At 43.4% G+C, this 27,583-nt stretch overlaps 1 protein-coding gene across 1 annotated transcript in view; it reads left to right on the forward strand.

Annotated features, from left to right (window-relative positions):
* SUSD4 (sushi domain containing 4) overlaps nt 1-27,583 on the forward strand; it is a 74,566-nt gene that overhangs the window by 19,389 nt on the left and 27,594 nt on the right. Inside the window, exon 2 of the mRNA XM_068936519.1 lies at nt 22,441-22,653. Within this exon, the coding sequence (XP_068792620.1) occupies nt 22,441-22,653 (213 nt within the window). The remainder of the gene's footprint in view (nt 1-22,440; nt 22,654-27,583) is intronic.

Below are 27,583 nucleotides of genomic sequence, written 5' to 3' on the forward strand. Positions count from 1 at the left end.
TGTGTCCTTTTTTCCCCTAATTACAAACTCTGTAGCTTCTTTGTCTGTCTGCAGGTATAGCGTGATATGGTAGTTGGGCCAGGAGAAGATGCAGAGTGTGCCTTGGCTGTGATTTTTAAGCCAAAAGTGACTCAATGGTGGAAGAAGTATTTATCGTTACAGAAGCCACCTGGATATCAAGTCAAGAATCCAGAAGGCTCTCCAGACTGTGACAGATTATCTTTCGCTTGCTGTGGATTCAAAACAATCTTAACAGCATGGCCGATTCTTCAAAATATTTTCCTTTTCAAAGATTTGCTTCTTTCTTGGCTGGACCTGGGAATCAAGAGAGCTGAGTGAAGGTGTGTTTGAAGTGCTGGATGTACGAAGTAGACAACCAGCTGTGTTTCACAGAAGGCTTTTGTAAAACCTCACAATGTTCACCAGGAATTTATCTTCTGTTCTTGTACAGGAGAGAACTGAGTCTTATCAAACCATGCTAGGGAGAAGTTTTCAAAGCAGAAGACTAGCTGTCTGTTGTGATCCTGTATGAATATCTGAGAGGAATGTTTTAACTCAAGGTAGTGCAAGCCGACTACTCTACTTTAAGTCTCATATTTGACTCCTCAGCACCTCATGGTCAGTTGTACTAAACTCCACTGACTAGCCTAGTCCGGTGTACTTCTTACTGCAATTTATTCATCCACATCCAAGTCAGCTGTTGTACAGCCACACATTTTTAATGGGAAGTTCAATTTCAGGGCGCCTACAAATCCGATTAGTCCTGTTTAGCACATATCAATACCTTTCAGAGAAAGCCTCCGTATCAGACCTGTCCTTCCATCAGTCATATCTAAGGACATTGCGGGGGGGGGCACAGACCCTCACGTGGACGGGGCATGCTTGGGTGGCGTTTGTGGACTGTGCTTTGCTTCCCTGTTGTGACCCGAGGCTGGTTGTGGAATGACTGACTATGACTGTGCATAAGCACTGGTCGTGTCCCAAGCACGTGGACTTCAGGGAAGTTTGGGTGTGAGGCTGAAATGTATTCCAAAGATAAAGAAGCAGCTGAAGCTGTAAAACCTGATATTTGAATTTTTTTAAGTGTATCCAACAGGATTTGTATGTATAATCCACATATATATAGGCATTTTTGTGCATGTGCACAAATGAATGATTCCTGAATGATTCCAGCTGGAAAATTCAGCTTGAGAAACACTTGCCCCTGGCACCATATAACCTATCTCTCCTCCCTTTTCTCTCGTATCTCTCGTAACATTAGTCCAGAATCAATGTAGTGCTTGATCAGGGTGAAACAATTTAGCAACCCTTCCGAAAAGGAGTTTAAGATCTATAGTGCAATGTAAGTAAAGTGAATGACCTTTAGAAAATATGAAAACAGAGACCTTGTGTATGGCAGTGCTACTGGATCTGGTCTGTTACTACTATTTTAATCACAGTGATTATTGCGGTTATGACAGACATAGATGTCTTTAACGTAGTCTGGCTACTGTACTCAGCTGAAATTAGGAACAGTTTGCCGCATTGGTGTCTTTGTGAACAAACAACACGACCGTATGCCGCCTTGGCGTAAGCAGGACCGCACAGTTAGGGCATTGCTCACGTTCTTCAATGTCCTTGTGTTGCTGCTTTTATTATAGGGACAGATGGCTTAGCTGGAGTGTTTCAGGCCTGGTTAAAACAAAGATGTAAAAGGTCAGAGGAACTGGCTTTTATTGGAATATGCTGGCTATTACCATTAGCTGTTGTTCAACAATCAATTCTAGATGTACTTCTCCATTGCACAGACAGAATCGAAGGCCTCGTAGTGCAGGAGGCACATATGACAGAAAAATGAACTGAAGGCTTTTAAGAAGGAAGGTGAAAAAAATTGTGATTTCATAGACATATTTGTCCATACATTTTGAGGTATTTCTTCCTATAGCTTATTCTGAACATGCAGTGATAATGTTTTGGTTGTATAGCAATAAAATGACTGCTCTGTTGGCAGCAGCTCATAATTGCTTATAAAAGAGCCGTGATGGCCTTGAAATCTTGACTCTGGATAGAGGGATACAGGAACAGTTATATTTTAAGCTCCTGATTCACTGACCTTAGGTCAACAGTGACAAAAGATTGCTGCCATCTAAATAGGTATTAGGTGACCTCAGAAACGTAAAATGGATTTTGCAGTTGCTCAAGTGTCTGTGTCACACATGCTCTCATCACGACCTTTAAGAGTCTCAGAAAAGATGCCAGTTTTGGATGAGATCTTGGAAGTTGAACTGTACTCGGTTGTGGAAGTTAACTGTTTGGGGCAGAGAGGAGCTGCTGTCTCTAGCACTTTTTTTCATGCCAAAAAGAAAATCCATTTTATGCTCTTTATACTATATTCAGTGGGTTTTTTCCACTGTATTTTGGCCTTGTGTATATATGTATTGGGTGTGGGCTAATGTATATCAGGCATGTGATTGCTTCTTCCTGAAACTGAGAAAAAATAAAAGCTAGGAACAGATCTGTAAAGTGACAAGATTTATCTTTTTTTCTTCCTTACTACTATTGCGTCAGATGGATCTGTAGTCTGCTTTGTTCTGACATGTATGTCTTGATCTCTTGATTTGCTGCATAAAACTTAGTTACCCACTTATCAATGTATGTACAGGGCGGGGAAAGGTATCAATGAAGGTATTAGTGAAGAGAGAGAGGGGAAAGGTACTTTTGAAAGTGTGTTTCCAGTTTGATTAGATTTTGCTCCTGGTTCTAAATATAAAATCTTTGCCAACTTTTAATTCCTGAAACCTCTTTAGGTTATATTTTCTATCCACTAAATCTTCTGGGCAGCATGGCATAGGTGAGTATTCTCCTGTTCATAGTTGTAGTAGAGACGATGCAGCAGGCTGTGAGGAAGGCCTTTTGTGCCTGAGAGATGATCCATTTTTTATAATTATCCTAACTGGTCTAACCAACTATATTTCTCTTCCCTACAAACGTTGCCTTGGTGTATCCTGAAGGCAATCACAGCTAAAACAGTATTACTGCTGCTCTGAAAGTCACAGCTGAATATGTCAATGGCAGTCAAAGTAAAAAGTGCAATAGAAATGTTATGAATTATTATTAAGATACATGACAGAGCTCTGCAGGGAGGAACTGGAACATCTTGGGAAATGGTCTGCAGGCAGCCAGCTGGGAAAGTTGGAGACAGAATGTTAATAGAAATGTTGTTTTTCAAAATCACCATGACATCAACATTTATATCAAGTGCCATGTGCCGAGGCTGGTTATATAACCAGTGATTATATTAGGTGTGATGAGCAGCTGTGCAGTCAAGAGGGGCTGTACGATGCTGGGGAAGGTGGAGTTGGCCGTGTTGCCTGTAGCTAAAGCTGCTGTACGGTCTCCGTTAGGAATCCTTGTTTTCAATGCCTTATAACTTTTTATCTACTTGGCTGAAAATCTCTGCGCTTGTTTTCTCTCTGGCTTCATAGCTTTGGATTTCAGGAAATGTTAGCACAACATTTAAAGAATAGGTAATTACGCCCAACTAAAGTTAGCTTTTCAAGTAGAAACACAGTTTGCCCAAGTGAGAGATCCGAGTGCTAGAGATGTGCTTCATTATTGCCAGAAAAATCTACCAAGATTACATCAGATTATAGGGTTTGGTGTATCAGAGTTTGCAGATGAGGAGTTTAAATGCGTGTGAAAGTATCTCAGTATTTGCCCTCTGCATGTGATCCTATCCTGGGCATTTGGAGCTTCAGGTTAAAGGTCCCTTGTAACCCAAGGGAAGGAGTAACTGGGCTTGAGTCTAAGAGAAGACCTACCCGTAGCTTACCTTTGGCCTGGGAAAGTGTTGGTCAGAACGTAGCCACACAAAGGAATATGTTAGTTTGCCTTCTTAAAGCAAATGACCTGCCAGAAGAGACTGAAAGGGCGTTGGGCTGCGAAAACCGTCAGGTTACGAAATGCTGAAGTTAGGATTGCTCGTATGGCCATTCTTATTGTTTTTCTTTATCTGAGCCCGTTGTAGACACTTGTAATCTTTCTCAATATTATCACTTACTTCAACCTAGGTTGCCTCCGTAGAGTTATTTCCGATGTGTGAAAGAAAGATTGCTTCAGGTAATCAGTTTTACCCATACGGGTTCCAGTGACTTCAGTTACGGAAAAGAAAAATCCAGAGTTGAAGTCCGATAGCATACACGGAAAGCATCTTGAGATGGTAATATGGTTATGCACCATCACCCAGTGTAGTATTTGCTTGGCAACATTTTCCTCCATTTGTAGGAAGAGAAAGGGAACTTTCCTAGTTCTAGGCTAAGCAAACTAAAACATAAGTTCTTGTTACTGTGAAATAAAGTCCCTCTGGCAAAATTTCTTAGTTAGAAAGATGATAGTTAAGAATAATGACATACAAAGTCTGTATACGGCAAGCATCTTCTCAAAAATAGCATAAGCTATTCAGAAGTAGTTCAGGGACTAGAGCAAGTGATGAATATTTCACTAAATGTACTTTCGGAGATACCAGATACCAACAGAGTGGTATCTCCTGTTTTCATCCTCTAAGCAATATATGCTTTAAAGCAGATTTCTTCTGAAGAGCCATGGAAGGAATAGGATTTAAAGGGCATATGCTTCTCTATAGTAGCATATTTTTAATATTTCATATTTTTAATGACATTTTGGAGGTTAGCTGTCTAGGGAACTTGAGGAAGATTGTGCAAGATGTTGAGAGGTCTGAGAAAGCTCTGCTCTCTTCTTTGAAGAGTTCTGCTTTCATCCATGCGCTCAGCCAGGCAGCTGAGATCCATATAAAACCACTATACACACAGGCTTCATACACAGCAAACAAGCTGTAGGTTTTCTTTCGCAAAATCCGTTAAAAAGTGTAAGTCTAGACAGTGAAAATTTGATACTATTTTAACATGCATTCTACTCCCCTAGTGTATTTATCTATTAATATCTGGCTGCAAAAAGCTAGATCTCTTGAGTAATCTAAATTGCTTCTAGCTATTTGTTTGAAACTGAAGAGTCACTGCATTTTCAGACGAGATAGCCATTACCAAAGTTGGTCACAACTCCATCTGCTTCTTGTTTTTCCGCTCTGTGCTTTCCATTTTGGAACAAGAAAGTTATATCATAAATAACATCTTTTTAGAAAATTGTACATTGAAACAGAATTTGGTCTTAAGGCAAAACTGCCATTTTTTGGAACTCAGTTTCTCAGCTATAACTATTTTCATTAATTTCCCTGTCACTTTTAATGGATTTCTGTTCTTTATAAAGATATCAGAGGCTCCCTCTGGTGGCTACATTGATTTAATTTGACTTTTGTTTTTTGAAAAAAAAAAGGTGAAAAAAGCAGAGTATGCGGTAAGATTGGAAGCCCAAACCAAAAGAAAAAATATTTTATTAATGTGTCTGTGGTAGAGGAGCAGCATGATGGCAAGTGATGCACGTTCGTACTGAGGAGAGAAAAGGAACTTTCTTGCAGGGATAGCTGAAGGAGTTGCAGACCAATATGAGCTTTATTTTAATACATTTCTGCACCATTGCTATTGATCATTCGGACAGGAATAGAACGTGAGATCTCCTGGTGGGAAACACAGCTTCTCTTTTTGATTATCTAAAAGACTAGACGTGTTATCTCACTGAACATGGGAAACTGCTGTGAGCTATGACGTTTTTTAAAAATAGAAATGTAACGTATAGAGGTTTTTTGATGTAATGATGGAGTCTGATGAGCCAAAAATGCATCACTCGCTTCCTGTGAGTTCCTTTTCTGTATTTATCTTTTCCAACCTGTCAGAGCCTATGTAAAATAACTCGGCGGTTCAGTCCTGTTTTTGGTTAGGAATCCATCTGGCAAATAGTCTTGATGAAAGAAGTTTGACTCTGATGCATTTCATCTCAGGGACTAAGAGCACGCACAGCCTGTTGCCACAGCTCAGCTGCCACGTACCGCCTAGCGAAGCCTTAATAGGTAATTGTATAGACACTAGCTGAAATGAGGTTCCCGACGACCTCTGGCAGCGGGAGAAAGAGTCAGAAGTGACATCTCCTCGATTTGCCGAAGCAAGGATCGGTTTTAAGTAGTGCCCTTCTCATTAATAGCCGGAGAGCTCACACTGTCCAGAGCATCCATTTTCTGTAGGTCGTGAGCAAATACTCAGGTTCGGTTTGAAAGCCCTTCTCTCCCTGGTCTTCTGCCACTCCCTTTCCGCTCTCAGATATTGAAAGTTGCCCACAAACATAGCAGGCATGATTTACAGCAACATCTCTTTAGATGGCTTGCTGGGTTGTACTTGGCAAATCCCCCCTGGTTTGGTGGAAGTTTGAAGAAGCCTTGTACCTGCAATGTGAATAAAGCCAAAATGGAGAGATGCTTCCAGGTTATTACCTGATTTATGTACGTGCCTGATGCTCATGAGGATTTCATGGTTTTGCTGAAATCTGTAATGGTAAATGAGACCGAGTAAATACTTCAGAAGCGTACTTCCAAATGAGAAAATGAATTGCGAAATGTAGTTACCAAAGGGAATATAGTTCTCCGTTATTGTTATAACTCAAACTAAAACAATTTTCTCCCTCATTTGGGTAGGCTGTATTTTAAGAGCAAGTGTAACAAGATGTTTTTGGCTGTCAGATTAAATTTACCTGATTACTGATTAAATGAATTCTATAAATGCTGAATTCATCCCAGTTTGAAGTATCTCTTCTTGCTAGTGGTGTTAGATTATGATTCTCGTAATTCTTCCAAACACTGTAGAACAGCTGAACAAGTTGAGACAGCATCCCTTGCTACCTAAGAGACAGCTGGAGTGTTTCAAGCCAGAAGTGCCTACAGAGGCTTTGAGAAGCAGTCAGTTTTCCTCAGATTTTCCATGAGATGCAGTCCTGTTACCTGCCTTAACTCCATTTTCAGTTAGGCTTATGTATTGTGTACGTGGTGCACTGTATGCGTGATTATATCTATGAAATGTGATACATTGATTTTTAAGATGTAGAAGGATATGTATAAACATATATGTATATATGTGTGTGTGTACACACACACACACACACACACACACACACACACACACATATACATGTATATCTATTTTCATTAACATAGCTGAGTTACAAAGCATTAAGTCTGGTAAGGCATCAAGTAAGCTAACCAGTGAATTGCTTTATGAGGTGCTGGACACGTCAGAGGAGCTCAGCTTTTGTATTTCCCTATGAAGCAGGCAAACAGTCCAACCTATAATATCACCTCGTTTGCATTTTTTCTCATAAAATCCTTTGTCTGAGTCCTTTGTCCTTAGTCCTGAGTCCTTAAACTCCTTTGACTGAGTTTAAGGAGTTAAGTTTGAAGTTGTAGTACAAATTAATTGGCTGGGCAGGAAGAAGGCTTAAGTTGCCAAGAAAATCCTTCAGTACTCTGTTTGCATTGAAATGAAGCCCAGGATATATGTCTATGTATGTGAGCGTGTATGTGTGCATATGGTGTGTAGGCTGTATCCGTAATCTCAGCTCCTTTCTGAGAGGCATGCCTGCTCTGCAGGGTTAGACTTACTGCTCCCGAACAGGAGCAAAACACTCAGATTGCTTCTCTGAGGGACCATTTTGACAAGGGATAAGAAATTACACTGTTCCTTATCTTAATGGCAGAGTAATGTCCAGGCTAGGGGGGTAAATTGCCAGTCCCACCTCTGGTTGCTCCCCTATGGAGCAGCTTCTAGGGGATACAGCGTTGCCCCGAGATTGGGCCCATGTTGCGTGGGTCCTGCTAATGGCTTTTAACAGAGCAGCGTTCCCATGCTGTGAATGCCAGGATACTAAAAACTTGTCGTCAGTTCTGCAAGCTGAGGATCTTGAGAAGAGCTATTAAGAGAGCTACTAAATATGGGGCTGACTTCAAGGTATTATGAACAAACCATTTGTCCCTTTACACTACTGTATACAAGTCCTTCAGTCTTTGATTTAATCTTAACTTAAATAGAACAAAGTGATGTTATCCCTCCTTATAACTTTGCCAAGTAGTAAATTTCTGCATGATGATGATGATGATGATAGCACAGAAGATGCTGTGTTTTATGAGAGCATTAGGTCCAAATGCATGGAGGATGAGCACGCTTTGTGAGTGGGAAGGATCTCTGGTGCAAGGCTTACACTTCACACCACGTAGCAAAATCCCAGGGTGGGAGCTAGTAACTACCTCAGCTGATTGCGGAGGTCAGTCCTGATTGATGTGTGATGATGGATGCTGCTTTGGTGAGCAGCATGTGGGCTAGGAAATGGTTTGAGTCAGAAATTAGAGCAGAGACATATCTTTTCATACTGGGAACATTTCTTACCTCAACAGTAAAGCAAATCAGATAAATGGCAGCGCCTGTTTTTAGGTATGGCACTGTATTCGTAGAAGATTAATTGTAGGTGAAGAAATTCCAAAAGTGCCTGTGGGGTTTTTCAGGAGCACAAAAAATTGATCAAAAGTTACAAATTTTCAGGCCACGGTTAGGGCAGATTATGTGAAAGACCACCAAGCATGGAAAGATCCTTTCTTCTCTTTGGATTTTATAGGACAGCCCTCAAAGTGGAAAGCAGCTGGGCCTGGCACCAGGAGGTGACAGATGAAGTAAGAGAGGTTTTGAGGAAGGATTTAAAAGGCAAGCGGACATGAGTGGGGGGATGGGGAAACGTCATAAAAAGATAAATTCAAGCTTGAGGGAAAACAAAGCAGCTTGAAGTGTATCCTGGGGAGAATGCTGAAGAAAGGTAGGGCATGGAAAGGATCGGGAAAAGCAACGTAAGGTGAGGAGGAATAGGATGAGGAACATGACCTTCCTAAAGAAAGAAGAGGAAGGCAGTTTGTGCCCTCAGGGTCCTGGTGGGGATTGCCATGGGAGCAGAGTGATTTCGGTGGGAATGGTGAGGCGGGAGTTGAGGCCGCTCTAGAAAAGGGAGTTTGCCCCCAAGCACCAGATGCCACCTCGTGGACCTTCACTCCCACCAGATCTAGTAGGAAGCAAGAAAGGAAGGGAAAGGTTTTGGCAAGATTTCTGAAAAAAAGCAGCACCCAGCAGAGCCAGAGCAGGAGGACAGGTGAGGATGGAGACGAAAAGGAAAGAAAGGATCAGTAATAGTCTTGGGAGGACAGTAGAGCTGTGGTAATGGTTAAGAGAAAGAAGGACTAGGAAAGGGGAAAGAAAATATAGTGGTCAGGAGACTGGTGCATGGGCCATATTAATGTCATTCCTCCACCCACCAGCATTATCACTTGCCATCTTCAGAGTTTTAATAACTGTTTCTGAGTTATTAGAAGCAAAAAGTACCCAGGAATTTTGTAAATAACAAAACAAGGGTATTAGGCTTGCCTAATCCAGCAAGGCCTGAAAAAATTTTGTCTGAACTTCCTCCAGCAGTGCACTTCCGGAGTCAAATCAAGCACAAGACAGCTTCAGATTACAAAAAATCATTCTAAGATGGTCATAAACTGAAAATGGCAGTAAACGTCAGCATGTTTGGCTCCCTTTTAACCGTAAGGGAGCAAGACACACCAGACACAGTACTGGCTGACCAGGATTTGGCTTTCTGTTCACTGCTGTGCCGTTAACCTGGACTGTTTATGAGCTGCTTTGCTTCACCCCAGTGCCTCTCTTGTAAACGGGGAGTATATGATACTGTCTTCATTATGCGGTGATCTGGAGTCTGTATATAAGAGTAAAAAATTTATTATCTTAAGATTAGTACTGACACGCTGTAGTCACAATAGCTGCTGAAAGGCCATTCTTACTTAATAAGCTGCTTAATTAACTGAGTATATTGGGTACGTTTCTGGAAAGAGGCTGTAGATGTAAAGTGTAGCTGTAATAATTAGGAAGAAGATAATTGTCTAAAGAACCCAACCGTGCGACTGCAGTAGCGACTGCAACGCATAGAGCACTGGCAGGAGGGCTTGAAAGGCTCTGCTGTTGTAAGAAGAAATGGCTGAGCCAAATATTTTGGAAAAACAATGGAAGATTTGAAAAGAAAGACCCTGAATTAAATCAGGCAACCCATGATGCGCATGGCTGGAGTCTATGGTGTAAGGAGGGAGCCAGACTGCTGCACTTCTCTGAGTCTGCTTACTACCTAATTCAGGGTAGCGAGGTGAGCTAAGGATGAAGCATTAGCTTCAGCACAGAATTTTTATTCTGATCACTGGAGCCTGAAGTTATTAAAAGAACAAACACAATTATGACATCCTAGGGGACTGGCACACATATCAGTCTGGGTATGTGGCCTGCTTCTAGCACAGCATATGTATGGATCTGCGTACCGCCTGTTTTTTATTTTAACTAGGTTTGCTGCAGCTTTGCTCTGAAAAGAACCATTTAACACTCGGGGGAAAGAGAGACTGCAGAAATCCTCAAATTAATATCCATTAAGAAGAATAACTTTTAAATAAATTGCTTGTTTATGTGGTTAAAACTCTTATCCCTTGCATAAGAATAAGGAACTGTCTCGCTAGTTCTAGACCTCTCCTAGCTCCCAGCGAATCAATTAATAGTGCCATAAAAAATTAAATAACAGCTTATTCTTTCTCTGCCTCTCCTGTTTTCGTGATAGCTTGCGACAGGAATACTTTCTGAAGAGCAGAAGCTGGTAGTCTTTAAATTTAACTAGTACAAGTGATTTTCAGATTGGCTTTTATGAAAATATTTTGAGCATCAGACAACTCAACATTAGTTGTTACCTGTGCACATGAATCCCGTAACTCCCAATCTTTGAACTGACTAATAGCAGTGCATATATATTATATTAAGTGTATTAGAGTTTGTATGGCAATCTTAACTTCCCTGTTGTCAACGCACAGGACGTTGTGGAGCCTAGAGTTTTTAGAATCGTCAGCAGAAACAAAAATCAGGTTCTTCTGCTCCAAAAGTGTAGGCCATTAACCTTGGAGAAGAGTCTCATAGTATCTTGTCAGCCTCCGAAACTGTCCTGCCTCACCGCGGTTTCTTCCTGGCGTTAAGCCCTATTCCAGTTTCACCCGCTGCCCTTCCTCTCAGCTTTGCTGCCCGCGACTGAGGGACAGGTCCCCTGAATACATGACCTCCCGCTTGCCTCTCCAGCGTTACGGCACTGCAGCTCCCCGGTTAGCCCCTGGGAGCCCTTTCAGGCTCCTTGTGCTCACATCTCCTTCTCTCTTATCTTCTGATGATAGCACCATCCCAACAGCTGTCAGTCAGTTTCCAGGCTAACCTATTTTTATATGTCGCTAAATCCCATCTCTGTACCTTTGCCAAGCTGCGGCTTCGGTTCCAGGTTTTTCCATTTCTCTCCTGTCCTTAACTTTCTTGTTTTGCATAAGTTCACAGTTATATCTGTAACTAAACGTGGACGACTACCGTTAGTGCCCTAAGACATTATCTGTAATATCCACAGACTAAAAAAAAATAGAAACCCCCATGATCTGGGCCACCAGAGACTTGGTTCTCGCACTTCAATAATTCACAAGACTGTAGAAATTTTTTTGGCCTTGGAGGTAAATTAGGAATGATATAAAATAAAGCACAGACTTATTAAAGGTAGGTTGTGTCGACCTAGCTTGTTAATCTCCTGAGATGACAGCTGGTTTCTTAGGCGGGGGAAACACAGCAGATAGATACCATCTATCTCGACTTTAGTAAACTGCCACCAAGGAAAGTATGTGTGAAGATTTGGATTAATAGAAGAATTGCAGAACTGATAAGAACCTGGCTAGAGAGAAATGAGATTGTGTTGAAACGGGAAATGCTCGGCTAGAGGAAGGTGGTTACACTGATGGTTTTTAAGGTTTTCATCTTAAAAACTTTGCCACAAAAATTAAGAGTATGCCACTGACGTTTGCTATTGACACAATTTAGGAGGCACCCTGCGGAGACGGTCTGGAATACCAAAAAATATGTATATGTAATTTTAGGTATATATACATAAAAAAGAGGGGACTTGAGGACTATTTTAATGATATTGGTAATGGCTAGAACACTATGGTATTTATTAGATCAGCGTGCAAAGTCCTGCCGTGAAGGAGCAGCTCTGCGTCAGGCGCGCGTGCCCTGCGCACCACCTGCCTTCGCCTCCCGAATGGAGCAGCAGCCTGCACGCTTCTGGCGGGGGAAGACTTTTTCTGGAAATGTTTTAAGTATGATGATGACCCTGTCGTGGCCCGTGTCCGTCCGTCTTGCCGCCTCTCCCGCGGCTTTGCTCCGCAAGCCGCTCGTTCCCGGTGCGCCGAGCCGCCCCAGGGCGATGCGCGCGCGCGGCGGGGAGCGTTCAGCAGAGACGGCCCCGCGGCTCGGCTGCCGCTGGCAGAGTCACCTGCCTGGCCAGCTGCTTAAGCCGCGCCTGGAACGAATTGTAGGAGCGGTTTTCCCCTTTCCCGGGGAACCGAGCGGGAAACCGTTCTGCTTCAGGAGGAGGGCGGGAAACGTGCTCAGCCTGCTCCTGGCTTTTCCCGTCTTTGCACGGTGGACCGAGTGGCGCGCAGGACAGAGCGTTTGAAATGAAGACTCGAAGTAGGAGCCGCTCCAGGGTGACGACAGTGCTTCGTTACCTGTGCCCGGCTGCTTCCTTTCTCTACCCTGGTTTTGGTTTCCTCACGCTTGGAAAATAACAAGCGCCCTTTATATCCTTTTTCTTGAACGCCTTCTTGTGAAGGGAGGCAACGAACTCGAACCTCGGCTGTGCTACCAGTGCTAGCAAAACAGAGGAGCGTAAAGTCGATGTGCAGCATAGAAGGAAATCAGAAGTTCTCCTTGGATTCCTATTAGGACCAAAATCAGTTTATTTTTCCAGCAGATATTATCTGCTTTCTTTTTATGGTTCAATATCTTGAGACATTTTAGGAATTATAGCTAGGATGACTGCTATTGGAATTATTCAGTGTGAGAAGACTTAGGACGGAAATGTAATAGGTAATAAATTGACAAGGTAATAAAAGCGAATCCTGAAATCCTTAGGTATTAAACTGCGATGGAGGATTCTTTATTCATTAACTTATACAGCATCCATCACGTGCACTAAGCAGCTGCTCTCTGTCACACAGAACAAAAGTAATCTTAGCGGCCTCAGATTTTTGATTCAAAAGCTCGGACAAAACTGCCGTATCATCTAGCTTTTGACTACGCTGAGGACCAGCTCAGTGTTGTCGCAGCATGTTTTTTACAGGGCAGTTCATGGTATTTGTAGTACATTTCCCAGTCTACCTGATGCGTAGCTAAAATCCTGTAGACAGATTTCTGAGTGACATAAACAATGGAGTAATTTGAGTTTATGGGTTCTGGACAAGACCATATTTAAAAAATCAGTCTTAATTATTGCATCTGAAGGCCTTATTTCAGGAGAACTGTTTTGCGGTGCAATCTGAAGCCAATGTGAGAGACAAGATGGCAGTCCCCATCTGGAAAATACCTAGTGAGCAAGCAAAACCACCTTATCTTTCCTGGCATCTGCTAGACTTCTGGGTAAAAAATAGCCAAACTTCATAAGGGCATAACGAACTTAACTAATATTACTATATTATTATATTGAATCTTGAACCATATAAGGAGCCAGCAAGCAACGCGTACGCTTTTTGCCCAGTTAGTGATTCGTTGTTCAACGTGTCGCAAAAGCCAAGCTGCACAACTTGGCACTATTTCAAGCTTCCAGATGTTTCTCCAATAGAGCACGTTCAGAAACCCAGGGGAGAAGGCCAATAAAGAACGGATGGCTACGTCGAGGCCCACATCTAAGCAGAAAGGTCACAGTTTCATGGGTAGCTGCATAGAGAAAAAAAATCACTGCAGGGCATAGTAGCTGCTGGAGTAGGCAGAAGCATCAGAGGATTTGTGATACGGGCTCGGGTGCAGAAGCTGGAAGTGGTTGGTGCCTGTCTCCTCTCCTGCCTTGAGTGCGTACGAGCTTTTAAAATCCCCCGTCTTTCTGTCATCTCTAGTGTGCACTTTATTAAAAAGTTTAATATTATAAAATCCGCACATTAATCCTGACTATCCCTATATCCAATTCTGAGTGCTCCTGGGAAACGATAAAATCCGTTTCAGTGGCACAGCTGAAAAGCAACAATTGCTGGATTGCCGCACTGTTGCATGCGGTAAAAATATAACATTAGATGGAGAAATCTGTAATTGATTGGAGCACCAGCATCAAAACCTCAGCTCATACCTCTGACGATTTGATTCCTGCTATAGTGTCTTATAGAAACAAGGATCTCTGCTGAATAGTGTAAGTGACATTTCATTACTTTGGATTTGCTAGGATGAATAATATTTGATGCTGTTGGCCTAGAAGAAATATTACTATAGTAACTAGCTCATGATTCATTTCTGATGTTTTTGTGCTGTATTTCCTAAGGGATGCATGTCTGGAGTAAAAGTGTTTACACTAATTCTTGGTAACTATAATTAATTTTTCCCAGAGCGCTAAAAATATGTGACTGATCAACACAACAACAATACTTTCTATTGCTTTTTAAAAACACATCAGGCCAATAACAATTTTAAAATTATAGGTAGTTCGTTTTATTTGACACTTTTTATTAGTAGCTCTCTGTGCTGTTATTATGCTCTTTAGTGACCTAAGGCTGGATTCCCACATCAGTAGTGTTGCAACTCTGATGAAATCCTTAGACTTACAGTGTATATAAAATGTTACATTTGAAGATGAAAGTATAAGTGGAGTAGGTTGAGTTAAATAAAATTAATGAGCTCAGCCATTCATTTGCAGCAGTCAAAAGGGAATTTGGTGCAAGTGATGCATTAGTATTTTATATTTTGGATTAGTACGTATTTCATTCCTTATGATGACTCTTACGGGTTGCCAGTCATCAAGCGCGTGTTGGCAAATATTTTTATGCCAGCCCTTACAATTCCTTATGCTGACCAGGAGGGTGTATTAGGTTTATGCCCACTTATTGAAACCTATCTAGAGCTTAATGTGCGTTTACTGCGTCCTTGCTTTTATTACGGTGGATGTTGGCTGATTAGTTTTTTTTTCAATTAGATTATTAAAAAAACTCTTTGTCAAAGCGTGTTTGACCTAAGATTAGAATTCATAGATACTGAGAATTCAGTTAAAACGCACAGAAGAACCATTTGAAAGAAGTGCTATTTAAAAATAGGTAAAATTACTTTGCATATTATGAGTATGCATAAAAGTAAGTTTATCTAAGCCTATTTTATACTTGAAATTACTTATCTGTAATAAGGAAATTGACCCCATTGTTTCTGCTTACTACGTCCATCAGCGTTTCAGAGGTGGTGAGCCAGGGCTCTCACCCGGCTCCTTTTCACAGAACAGAGTAGAAAAACAGAGTTTTATGCTTTTGGCAACTGCTAGTGGCGTTTGCAGCATGACTAGAACCAGTCATTAAACGTAGCTAGTTGAATAAATTGAAATGCAGAAAAATTGTAACCCTGCGTCTGCAGAAGGCTGGTTAAGTACTTGGGACAAACTCTGATGTCAAGTTTCAGTCCTGTCTGGGTAACCAGGCGGTTTGAGCTGGCCTCAGCGCAGGCGTTGTCACCTCCAGTGTTCTTTTGCAAGCCCTGAATATCCAGTTTGGGGTATTCACTGGGAGGAGGTCATGGGTTTTATGCACCCTCTGTCGTACCCTGGAACAGCTACGGCAGCTTTCTGTAGCGGAAGCATGAGCTCTGTTCGTAAGGGGTGAGCGCTGTCCGCGGAACCGCTGGCGGGTTTAGCTTCTGAATGTTGTGTTTCCGCTAAGCGATTGCCGGGCTCAGAGCACCGCGGAGGAGCACGGAAGGTTTCACAGCCCTTTATCAATTACGCAGTCAGACTCGTCAGCTTACAAAAGCCTGGAAACAACAAGTGCTTCTTGCGTTATAAATGAAATGGCTTCTTTAAAAAGATGAGGTAGCTATTTTAGTTGTAAGCCGAACTTAGGATTAAAAGGACAGACCTGTGCTCTTTAAGGTGTTAGGTAGAAGAAACTCTTTTTCAAGAGGAAATAAAGGCGTCCTTTTAGTTGGTTGTGTGTTTACTGAAGCGTTCCTCTAATTGTGTTCTAAGCCGTCTTCCCCTTCCAGTGATTTCAAACAGTCTTCCCCCCCGCGTCAGCCTGGTGCGGAGGTGACACAAGGAGGGACACTCCATCCCGGTTCGCGTTCAGAGTTAAAAATTGCCGTCACCTCCGTGGGTAGAAAAACTAGCTCTTTCCCTGCTGTATTGCGCTTGTCAAGCGAGGGCTGGGGGGGGGGGGGGTGTCTCATCATCCCCAAGTTGCGATACTGTAATCAGAGTAACTAATTGGAGACGTGACCCCTGGAATAAAAAATCCTGTGATTACATCTGCCGCCGTCCCTGCGGGGCGGCTGAACCTGCCACGCCGACGCTGCCGCTTTCCCGTGGCTGCCGGCGCGGCTCCCGCGCTGGGAGGGCCCCGGTCGGCCGTGGGCTCGCGCTCGCCCCGCCGCTCCTGGCGCCCCTGCCCCGCGCGTCCCCGGCGCTTCCCCGGCAGCCGCCGGCCTGACCTGGCTTCAGAAACAGCCTCGTGCCCCCGAGGAGGGGGTTAAGGTTGAGCCGAGCATGGCCCCGGGAGCACGTCGGAGAGGGCGGCCAGGGGGAGGTGGGGGCGCCGCGCTGGGCTCCTGGACGGGGAAGTGGTAGCAGGTGGGTGGGAGGGCAGGTTGGGGCGGGGGGAAGCGAAGTGCCGGGGGATGGAGAGCATCGGTGGGAGCGAGGTCAGTCTTTTACGTGTTCAGCACCTCTGGTGCAGGGCTCGCCCGTCCGTTTTGCGTTGCGCACGGGTGGGTTTGGTGCCTTGAGCTGTGGTTTCCTCGTTCTGCTGCTGCCGCGCTCTTGGGTTAGGTGAAGGAGAGGGACGCGTAATGGTGCTCTTGATTTTACAGATCAGCTTGTGGCTCAAGCAGAGTATCCACCCGCCCCCAAGGAGGTCTTATCTGCTGTTCTCTTCCTCCTGTGTCACAATTTGAACATCTCCCTTTCTTCTGGTGGCCTGGCCCAGGGAGCAGCCTGGATCTCCGGCGGCGCTCAGAGCCAGGACAGCCCGCGAGTCTCAGCTGAAACAGGGCAGCGCTTTCCGGCGCAGCCGACATCTCAGGGAAGCGTAAACGGTGACCCTTAAGGGACTGAAGAGAGTTCAGATGTCAGCAGGCATCTCGCTAATGAAATTGCAGGTTTCTAATTTCATTTCAGTGGCAAGGCGAGCTGCTAATCTGAGCACATCCTTCCTTTTCTTGCCACGTGGATAGTTCAATTAACGTCACCTAGGACAAGGCAGCATGAAGAAGAGCCAAAGGCACAAAACGCTGTGCCTGCGTGGCTTTAACAGAAACAGGACAGAAGCTGCTAAAGGGGTAAAAATGCCTTCTCCTTTGGGCAAGGCAAGCAAGCCCTCAGCTTGTCTGCACTTGCGGGCCTTCCACTTCAGTCCTCGTATGGCTTTTTATCGAGAGCTGGCCTAAGACAACCTGCACCTGCAGAGTTTGCAGGCTCCGTATAAAACGTGCATGCGGGTCCCTCCCTGGTCCCACCGCGAGCTGCGGAGCCTCCGCCTCCCTGTGCCTCCAGCTGGGGACGGAAGAACCTGCTGATGCAGTGAACCAACATACCGCTGCTGCTTTGTGAGGAGCCCTTTCTCTGTCGTACCGTCACAAATATTGAAAATACGTCACATCTTTAATATTATTGCACATCACGTATCGCTTTTCCTTCGCTCTGTGTATGAAGCAAGTGGAAATGAGAGCGGCGGCTTCGCTCGAGACTGAACGCAGCCGTTTCTGCGGCAGTTTCTCGATGAAATGCTCCACAGCCGTATTAGAGGCAGAGGAGTCCATCAAATCTAGAGTAGAAATCATGTCACCCCTAGCATGTATTAACAGGGAGCGGTAAAATATGGAATGGGAAGAAGGAAACCGGGAAAACTGAAGAGGCAGCTGAGGAAAAGGGGCAGAGAAAGAGAGAGTGATGGGAGGAGAGGTGAGGAGTCTCCCTTCTCTTTAAAGACTTGTCCAAGATTCGCTTGTGTTTATCGTGATTTCCTGTGAGCACAGATATATATTTTTCCCCTTGCTGGCCTGGCTTCTGTGAGGAATGGGGAGTGAATGTCTGCGGAAATCTTTGCAGCTCACTTCAGACAGAACAAACTGCTTGTAGACGTACAAATATGTAAAAATATATGTCTGTCCGTAGTGCTCTAGCCCGTGGAAAAGGAATAGGTGTATTTGTCAAAGAACAATTTCCCAATTTACAGACTTCATAAAACTCTGCTTGACAAAGCGATAGTCTGTTAATGGAGATACTCGCGCTGAAACTCTGATAAGGAATGTTTTATTAAGACTCTGAGCTGATTTAAGAGTCTGCTGTTTGAATTTGCAGATGGGATGAACAATATACCCAATAGTATGAATAGCTGTAATTTTAATTCAAGACTGAACAGGATCTGGAAACCTGTGGTGTTTTGTCACATAACTGGCTTGCAATATTTCAGGCTTTTCGTGAGAGACAAGATGAATCATTATATGCTAGAGAATATGTAATGCAGAATTGTAGTAATACACTCCTTTCAAATGGATTGTAATGGTTCATTATCCACCCCAAGCAGAACATTGCTTATTTTTCAGTTTTCTGATTCATTTGTCATCATTTTTACCATGTTTTCCCACTGACAACGCCCAGTAATTTCAGTAAAATAAAAACCTGTATAAAACGCTTGTGTTTTATCCAGGTTAAAAGCACCGCTATTTTTTGATGACCTCCCGTAGGTCTAGCAGTAGAAATATGGTAAATACCACAACCAAAATACATTTTCTGTATCAACGACATGTTTCACTGGTGATGCAGCAGTTGTGTACCCGTGAGTCACATCTGAGCGTGCTATTGCTCACTGTTTCGCACAGTATACCTCAAAGGTATAGAAAATACCTGCGAGTTGGATTAAATATTAAGTAGTTTTGATTACCGAAATACTCAGTTTCAGCACTAACTGAGTAGTCTTTACTCTAGGGATTTTAAGCCATATATAGTAGCATGCCATTAAATTGTTGCTAATGATGCAACGTTCATTATGATAATGGCTGCTGACCTTAGTACATTTTTACTATTACAGATAACATCGAAATCTAGTTCTTTTTTTGGTAGGCATTGTTGCATAGCTTTTATTAGTAGATGCTGATGATTCCCCCTTACCTCTTGTAACCATGAAAAAAGTCCAGGAGACAAAGTAAAATTTCATTCTTTTCATCCTGGAAGACTTGCTGAAGGGTTTATTAAGAAATAGAAATCCCTCCTAGTTCTAAAACGATTTTTACCTTATTTGATACTTTCTTTCCTATAAGATAACACCTTTCTGTTATAACCAGAAAGATTGTGTTTCCCATTTATATAATTTTTGTGGTTCTTTCCAAAGACTTTATCTTGTGGCTGTGGCCAAAAACTTTTCTGGCTGGTTTCATCAGCTTCTGAAGTGGCCAAAGCAAAAGATGTCCAGTCTATAATGAGATTACTGCTGCCATTACAGTCATGATATATCACAAATTTGAGTAGCTGCTGTTAAAAGCATAGCTTTGATAAAGAAACTACAGACTATGAGGTGGAAAGACATCATGTACCGAGCTGTTGTGTTTTTTGTCAGAGACATGCATTTGCTCATTTTTTGCAGCATAAGGTGAAGCTTAAATAATTGAGAGTGTATAAAAAGGATTGTTATGTCAAGGGTCTGAGCCTGATCTCATTAAGGACAAGTAGAAGATTACAGGTCTCAGGAATGTTTTAGCATTCCCGTTCGTGAATGTCGCACCTGGGGTTTCGTACATAAATTGAGAAACGTTGACAGAGCTCTCACCTGCATAAGCTGTGGAAGTGATCTGCACACCTCTGCTGCAAGGCAGGGGCAACCCGGGCCAAAGTCAGCGCAGCTCCTGGCTTCCCTGGGCTGCAACGGCCCCTCCAAAACAGCGGCAGGGCCCTCTGTGGCCTGGGAGATGCTCAGTGCGCTGGCCTCGGTACGCCCCCCTCCCACACCTCCTTGCCTCCTCCTCGTCCAGAGAGCAGGAGAAGGTGGCTCAGCCCTGGACCGGCTGCTCGGTGACTATGTCCTCAGAAAGATGCCATACAAGTGACTTCCACTAATTTGAGTGGGACCAAGCTTTGGGCCAAGTCCGCTGTTGATATCAGGGGAGAAAAAAAAAAAAAAGGACAGGGTGGGGATTTTGTTTGCTTTGCCTTGGTGAACCCCTCTGTGAGAAGTTACCATACTGCGTGTGTAATCAGTCTAACTGGCTTCTCCCTGTAGCTTTTTCCTTCTTCCTTTCTTCAGGAGCAAACGAATGGAAATACTGCCTAGCAGCAGTGATGCTGTGCTGCTTCTGTGTGTCATGTCTTATTCAGCAGCTGAATAACAGGGCTTACTTGGCTACTGAGTCTGCAGAAACTACAGGGTGCATCATTTCATTTTTCTGCTGATGTTCCAGTTCCTTCTTGGGAATTCCTGTTGGGGTATAGAAATGTCTGCTCACACACTGCGCTTGAGAAAAGGAAGCCGTAGGGATCAGCTTACTGCAAAATGATCTCTAGGAGGAATGAAAACCTTTGCTTGTAAAAGGTCAGCAGCAAAGTGGCAGTAGGATCACAAAATTAGGTTGCCCGAGGGAAAAACATTCTTGCCTTTTATGTTGGGTTTTATGCCGACAGTCCAGAACTCTCTAACTTTGCGTATTTAACTTAATGAAAATTGAGGAATAAGTATGGCTCATTTTTTGCCCTGCAAATTGTGTGTGACCTCAGCTCCTTTCTTTTTGTGTTGCAGGGCCATAGTGCTAGGCAGTTTGTGTTCTTTTCCTGGATGCAGTTAGAAAAGTGCATATTTCAAGGTGGGCTATAATATTCTTTGCACGTCTGCAGATTCTGAGATTACTGCAGTTAAAACAAAGTCAAGCTAAATGTCACGTTATTCCCTGGTTTAGTGGAAAAATAATTGAGATCATCACTGCCTTTGTTGAAAGATGGGGTTTTGGTGCCTGAAACATAAGAAGCTTCCTTTTAATCTCCAGTAGAAATGGACAGCCTTTCTCTGTTATTAAGTATTCTCTACAGTATATAATCCCATCAACATAATGACTATGTTTCTCCTTATTCATCACATTAACAAACGGTAGAGTCTTGGGCGATTTGCACTGGAGGTCTCAAGTCATGCGGCAGATGAGCAGACGTAGGAGTTGTAGATTCATTGCACTTGGCCACCGCACTGACCTTTCAGCTCTTGCGATAAACTCCCCTGGATGGAGGAATAAAACCGCACGGGAGCTGCTGCTCTGCTGCTCTGGTGCAGCTTCAGCAATGCAAAGGGAGGGGACACTAGCGAACCTCCCCAGGCAGCGGCTCGGGGTAGGCAATGGCTCTTTCTGAAGCCTGTGGCATGCAGGGCGGGCAGGTGGTCGGGGTGAGCGCTGCCCAGCCGGTGTCAGACCACCTCCTGGAACGTGCTGCCCAGTTGGGGGAGTTCAGTGCGGCTGAGGGACCAGGACTCGCATAAAAACAGCTATGGTAGGGAGTCAGGAAAATGTAGTCATATCCGGCGACTACATGGTGTGCCCTTCCTCTGCTAGAGGGAGCAGGCGACTGGTCACGTAATGCCCTGGCTTTGCTTGTGCTTACTGTGCTCTCCAGTCTGTGGTTCTCCAGGCCTGGAGACGTTGGGCGTTCAAAGGCAGGAGCCCTTCGTCACCTCCAGCGCTCTCCACGTGGCTGCCGTAGCTTCACGCCAAGCCCTTCAGCAGAGGGTGCGAGTTGCCCTCAGGGAATAGGAGTGTGTTTCGAACTGTAATATCTTCATTCCCCCGACTGTACTGTGCAGGCACTTCGTGCTTATCATGCAGGAAATAGCGGAGGCTCTCTGACACTACTCTTTTAAAATCAAAGCATTAAAGCCACAGTGTGATGATTTTCAAATTTTCCAGGCATCTCTCCCACTGGCATTAATTGCCCCCCTGCTGTTCCTGTTGCAAAGCTATTTGCTCTTTTGATATGCAGTACTTGTTCAGCACTGCACTGAACCTTTGTTGCTTAGCAGTAAAAAAAGCTTCAGTTTATGTAAATGCCGTTGAAATGAGTTTGATATAGTGCTAAACAGTCATATTTTATGATTGCAAATTTTGGCTTTTTGTTTGTTATTTTAGAGTTAGTTCTGTGGAAGATAATGTCTTAGCAAACTCCCTTCTGGCATTAATGCAGTCCCGTACCAGTGTTTTAACAATTTGCTAGGGCCTCCGATCAGGTATTTCTGCTGGAGCAGGAAGCTGGTCCTCTCCTGAGCCTAGAGTACCCAGCTATCCAAGCAGGGTTGCTAATGGTCATCAATAGAAGATGTGAGGCCCCCCCATGAAGGTGAAATGGCAAAACCTAAAAAAAGCGAGACTGTGGCTGCCCGAGCAGTGAACAAACACCGTTTTATTGTATCTTTGTCTGACACAGGGTATGACGACCTGCATGCCTGTGCTGATCCTGGAGCGCCTGACCACGGATACAAGACACCCAGTGCAGGCGTTTTCTTTGAAAGCGTGGTAGTCCGGTTTCATTGCCAAGAAGGATACAGGCTTAATGGTACTTCAAAAAAACTGTGCGTGAGACACTTTAATGGCTCCCTGAGCTGGAAACCAAGCGATAAACCTGTGTGCCTACAAGAAGGTAAGTCAGTTTTGTTAAAGCAGTTCACCGGTGTCAGTTGTTCTCACTTGTGCATGTGCCATGTCTGTGTGTCTCAGCACAAAACACAGAAGGCTGGGGGCCCTTTCGTAGGATCTTATTTGATAGTTTTTTTTCGTTTCCCATCCATCATTCCCATCCGTCAATCGAATTTACACTGTGGGAAGTAATGCGTGCGTGTGTGTTGAAAGGGACATAAGGGAGCCTTAAGAATAAAAAGATAAAACATTTCTCCTTTAATTAGTTACAAATTGATGCAGAGAGGAAAAACAGCCTCTGGTATCAAGAAACTGTTTGTAACTGTTTGTTAAAGCTGTCCACTTAATACTCCTTTCTCTAATATCTTACAGGGAAAAGATAATTAATTTCCAGTGCTACTAAACTTGCTAATCAGGGGATTTAAACAATGATTTTTCATTACATGTGCATAATTCATGTAGGAAAATCAAATATCCATGGGATGCGGTGGTTTAGAGTCACAGCAGAAGCTGACTGTGAGGTAATTCAGACTATTATGGCATAAAACAACTTGATTTTTTTATGTTACCTTTTTGAAAGGTATCTGGTTTTAAGTCATTAGGACATTAAATTACTTTCTTCTTCTAGGAGTTTGATAGAAACAGGATGAATTTGACTATCTTCAAAGTAAGTTTTTGCCAAAAATATGTCCAAACAAACTATTTATTTCACCAAGCATATTAAAGCAAAACTTGTTCTTTACATTGATTTATTTTTGGACAACAGAGCTATTAAAATCAAGAGACAAGATAAGGGCTGGTTAAATTAAGTATGCATGTTTCAGTGTTGTGACTTCTCCATTGAAGTCTTTAGCAATTGTCTGATTGGTTTCAGGGCGGAGCAAGATAAATTCTATTTCAGGATGCCTTCCGTCATTTGAAATAAGATAAATATACAGAGTTTATTCAAAAGAAGTAGTCAAAGACTTACGTGGCTCAGAAACAACACTTACTATGTAGGATCATGCATCACTCTGTGTGTAAGAATTGCAAGTACTCGTTTTTGATGATGGGTGCATAAATATGAGAAACTGGTGCTTATGGCCAGGGCACGTGAAGGCATGTGCCACAGCGGGAGCAAGCATGGATGGCGAGCACCAGGCTCAGGGACAGGCGTGAAGGGGGCAGCCCTTTCTTTTTGAAAGCAGTACATGAAATACTTGAGATAGTGGCCAGAGAGGGCTGGTAAGAAGTCCATGGTCTTTCAGGTAGCTGCCCCGATGGCTGGAGAAGTCTTGGTAAACTACAGATTCCTGGGCAGGTGTGAGGCCACAGGCTATGGAGCCATGGGGGATGCAATCTTGAGCGGTCCTGTGGTATGTGCTGAGATTACAGCTGATTTAGGGAATGTAAAGGCAATCTGGACCAACAATACCTGCTTATAAATTATGCTGCCTGGCGGAGAAAAGGTGAAGGTCCATTATTTATTGTCTATAAGGGCAGTAAAGCTTGGAGCTTATCTGGGGCCCAAGACCAAGGGTTTAAGGATGAGTATAAAGGAAGGAACCTGATCTGCTGAAAAGCTAGTCAAGAATTACATAGAGGTCAGACCAGGATGGTAGGGTGAGATGAATGGCATCAGATTTTCAGCTGTTGAAGGGAAGACCATGAGCGAATGGGAGAGAGGGCTGTCCCAGCCCGAGGAGTGGTGTCGAGGAGATGAGCAAAGGAGTGCCAGCACAGCACTCGTTAAAGAGAGCATAACGTCCTTTCCCAGCAGGAGGAGGAGGCATCTTCAGAGAAATTATCTAAGTGGGGAAGTCAAAAGGATGACAAAAAGCCCTGTGGTGAGTGATCAGATGTAGTACCCAGAGAAAAGGGACTGTGAGTCTTGAGGGAGACCCTAAGGAAACGATCCTAAGGGACATTGAAGGGCATGGATCCCAACTGATGGAGTAGCCACAGTCGTTACCAGATATGGGGTGTAGACACTCAAGTCAGCATATCCTTTGGGCACTTCACCTCTTTAGTGTGTTTTTGTGGAAATACAGTGCAGCACTCCCCACAGGAATGAGCCTGGGAACTTTTGGGAAGTGTAACAGAAGTGTGACCCATCCCAGCTCTGCTAGGAGGGATCGTTGACATGGAGGTCACGATTCTAGCTAAAAAGCTGGATCTGCTTTTAAATGAGATTTAACAACAGAAACATAGGCAGTCTGAGACGGTTTGGGGAAGGTGTTTGGAAGGAGGGAGGATCCAGTGGTGAGGGAGAAGTTAAGGGAGGAAGTCCCAGTGACAAGTGCGACCACTGCAATCAGGAGAGGGCCAGCACTGCAGTGCAAGGACATACTATACTGCTGTTAATCACTCTGCCTTCAGCACTGAATAGATTTCAGCTGATTTTCAAAGATGAAATTACAGGTAAGCATGAAGAAGTGCTTAGACCAGAGCTAGACCAGAAACAACCCTGATATGAAATAAAGGAGTGGGGAGTGGTTGTCATTTTATCAGGTGATGCTGGCTGAGAAGCTGTGATGCCTAAACCTTGGACATACATGTAGGTAGGATAAAACTCTGACAGCTGAGCATGAGGCACAAAATTATTGGAAGTTCTCCTATGTCCTGCGTCAAAACAGCTAGTACAGTACGGTCCCAAAACATGGGAGTGAATCACCAGCCTCACTAATGATTCATGTACCCATTAAAAGCATATCTCCGGTCCACATAGCCACACATATAATCAGGCTGATGAAAGGGGGGAAAGGGTATCAGGGCACGGTACTTTAGAGTATTGGTGTTTAACACTGTGCCCTACTATGTGACATTGTATTTGAAGTCCACAAAAAGCAGTGGTGGAGTTACTAAAATAGTCTCCTGAATCAGTCTGCCAAAAAGATACTTGAAAGTCAAGGGAATGCTGTTTTCTATGATGCCAAGGTAAGGATCAGGACTTGAGGACCCCATTATAGCTCTGCAAGTGGAAGGATTAAGAGAACGCTTTCATTACAATAAATAATCCTGTGTGAGTCCATAAAGCAAGAGTGGCCGTCTTTTAGCAGTTTGCTTCAACCACTTATAACGGTGGCAAGGGCAACTGCAAAGAAGCAACGCAATGCCTTTAAAAGTAATGTGTATGAAATTCACACCCTCTCCTACTGTAGCCGTCTATGATAAATGCCATTGTCTCTCATCTAATGGTTATTTAGGAAAAAGTACATGTAGAGTAACAGCAAAAGAATATGTCTGAACTTGGTCCTGGAGCTACAGAGAAAAGCTATAATGCTTGCAATTTGTTAACATTGCAGGTAGCTTCTGAGAATTTTGTTGTGCATTTTGGAAACAGTACCTGTATCATCCATTGCAGTTGTTAAAACAGGCTTTAACATGCTTTACTGAACATTCAAACCTCTACCCTGCCCCCTCCCCGCCACCCGTCAAGTGGAAATCTGGACGATGTTTCTGATCACAAGGCCATCAACAGCACGAATGCCATTAATGTCAGTGTGATCAGCACTTGATCCAGGTGACTTTAAAAAAGAGAGAATATGAGGATGTGATGGACAATGTGACAACAGTTGCTTAAGAGAGAATCACTAATTTACAGTGCAGAGCACTTTAAAAGAGTTGCAAGTCAATGCTCTGATCAAGCAAAGCACTTAGGCTTGAGCATAACTGTAATTATGTGATTAGTCTTGTTAAAGTTCTGTGCTTAAAATTAAGCATATGCATAAATGCTTTTGTATTGGGACTCAAGAGTAGGACCCTGATTTAGGATTCAGTGAAGCAAGCGCATACGTACCTCCCTGACTAGCAGTGCTTCCCTCAGGTATTATTAAAAAATCTTAGGATTTAGCAATAGAAAAAAAAATTTAGATGATGTAATTAGTTTTTGTTGTCAGTGCATAATCTAACCACTGATTCAGACAAAATACTAAGCACGGGTTTGATAGCAATCCTTGAGACTTCAGACTTTAAGTGCTTTTTAGAACCTGACCCTTTTGTGAACTGGGACCAGAACGTCATGAGGTTTGGGTATGACGGCGAGGGGGGCAGCACGGCAGCGCGGCACGTGTGAAGAGCAGTTACAGAGGAATTACAACAGTGTTTGTGGTTCTCCGCCGTCCAGTGACATAAGTAGAAGGCCTCTTTGCAGGCATTCTGTAGTAATGCATACAGGAATTTGCAGCAAGTAGTGGCGAAGTGAGAAGTTAATGTTTTAACGTTTACTGTGATTAGCCATCGCAAGGTGAAATAACCTTTGTATCGTATTTACCCATTCAAGGTGGGGGCTGATTGCCGTGTTCTGCTCTGGTTTACTACACATGCCTCTGGTACCCTCCCAGCATATGTAAATGTCAGCTACTGCCATCTGGATAGTTAAAATATTTGTTTTATAGTAGGACTAGTATTACTGAGCTCGAGCACTGAAAATACTCAATACTTGCAATTCATTAATTTCAGGAGTTTGGATTCAACAATGGTAGGTAGGTATAGTTTTATATCTATATGTACATCTAATAAGTTTTCGTCTATTTGCTAGAAGGAACTGTAATCACAAATTAAGACTCTTCACAGAATGAACTGTCACCCATTGTAGAACATAACTGATTTTACAACTAGTGAATTTGCCTGGAGATCTTTGTCCCATCAATTTGATTTTATAGGTCTGCCATTTCTTGTTAAGAGGCAGGGGATTTTAAGTGTCAGTGCAAGAACAAAGTTGCATGACTAGGTGCTCAGTAAATGCGCTGTCAGAAATCTGCGCGCTTGGAGTTATGTTCTCACGTTGATCTACAGCATGTGCTTGTAACGTCCATCAGTTTTAATGCAGTTACGCAGACAAATACCGAAGCTCCGAGGTAGGGATTTTGTATTTACTGTTTTAAGAGCAATATGTCATGCTGTTCACACTTCAGCCTCTCTTCTCCCGCTGTGATAATGCGGCCGCTGAGACT

Source organism: Struthio camelus, chromosome 3, assembly GCF_040807025.1.
Source record: "Struthio camelus isolate bStrCam1 chromosome 3, bStrCam1.hap1, whole genome shotgun sequence".
Taxonomy (NCBI): domain Eukaryota; kingdom Metazoa; phylum Chordata; class Aves; order Struthioniformes; family Struthionidae; genus Struthio; species Struthio camelus.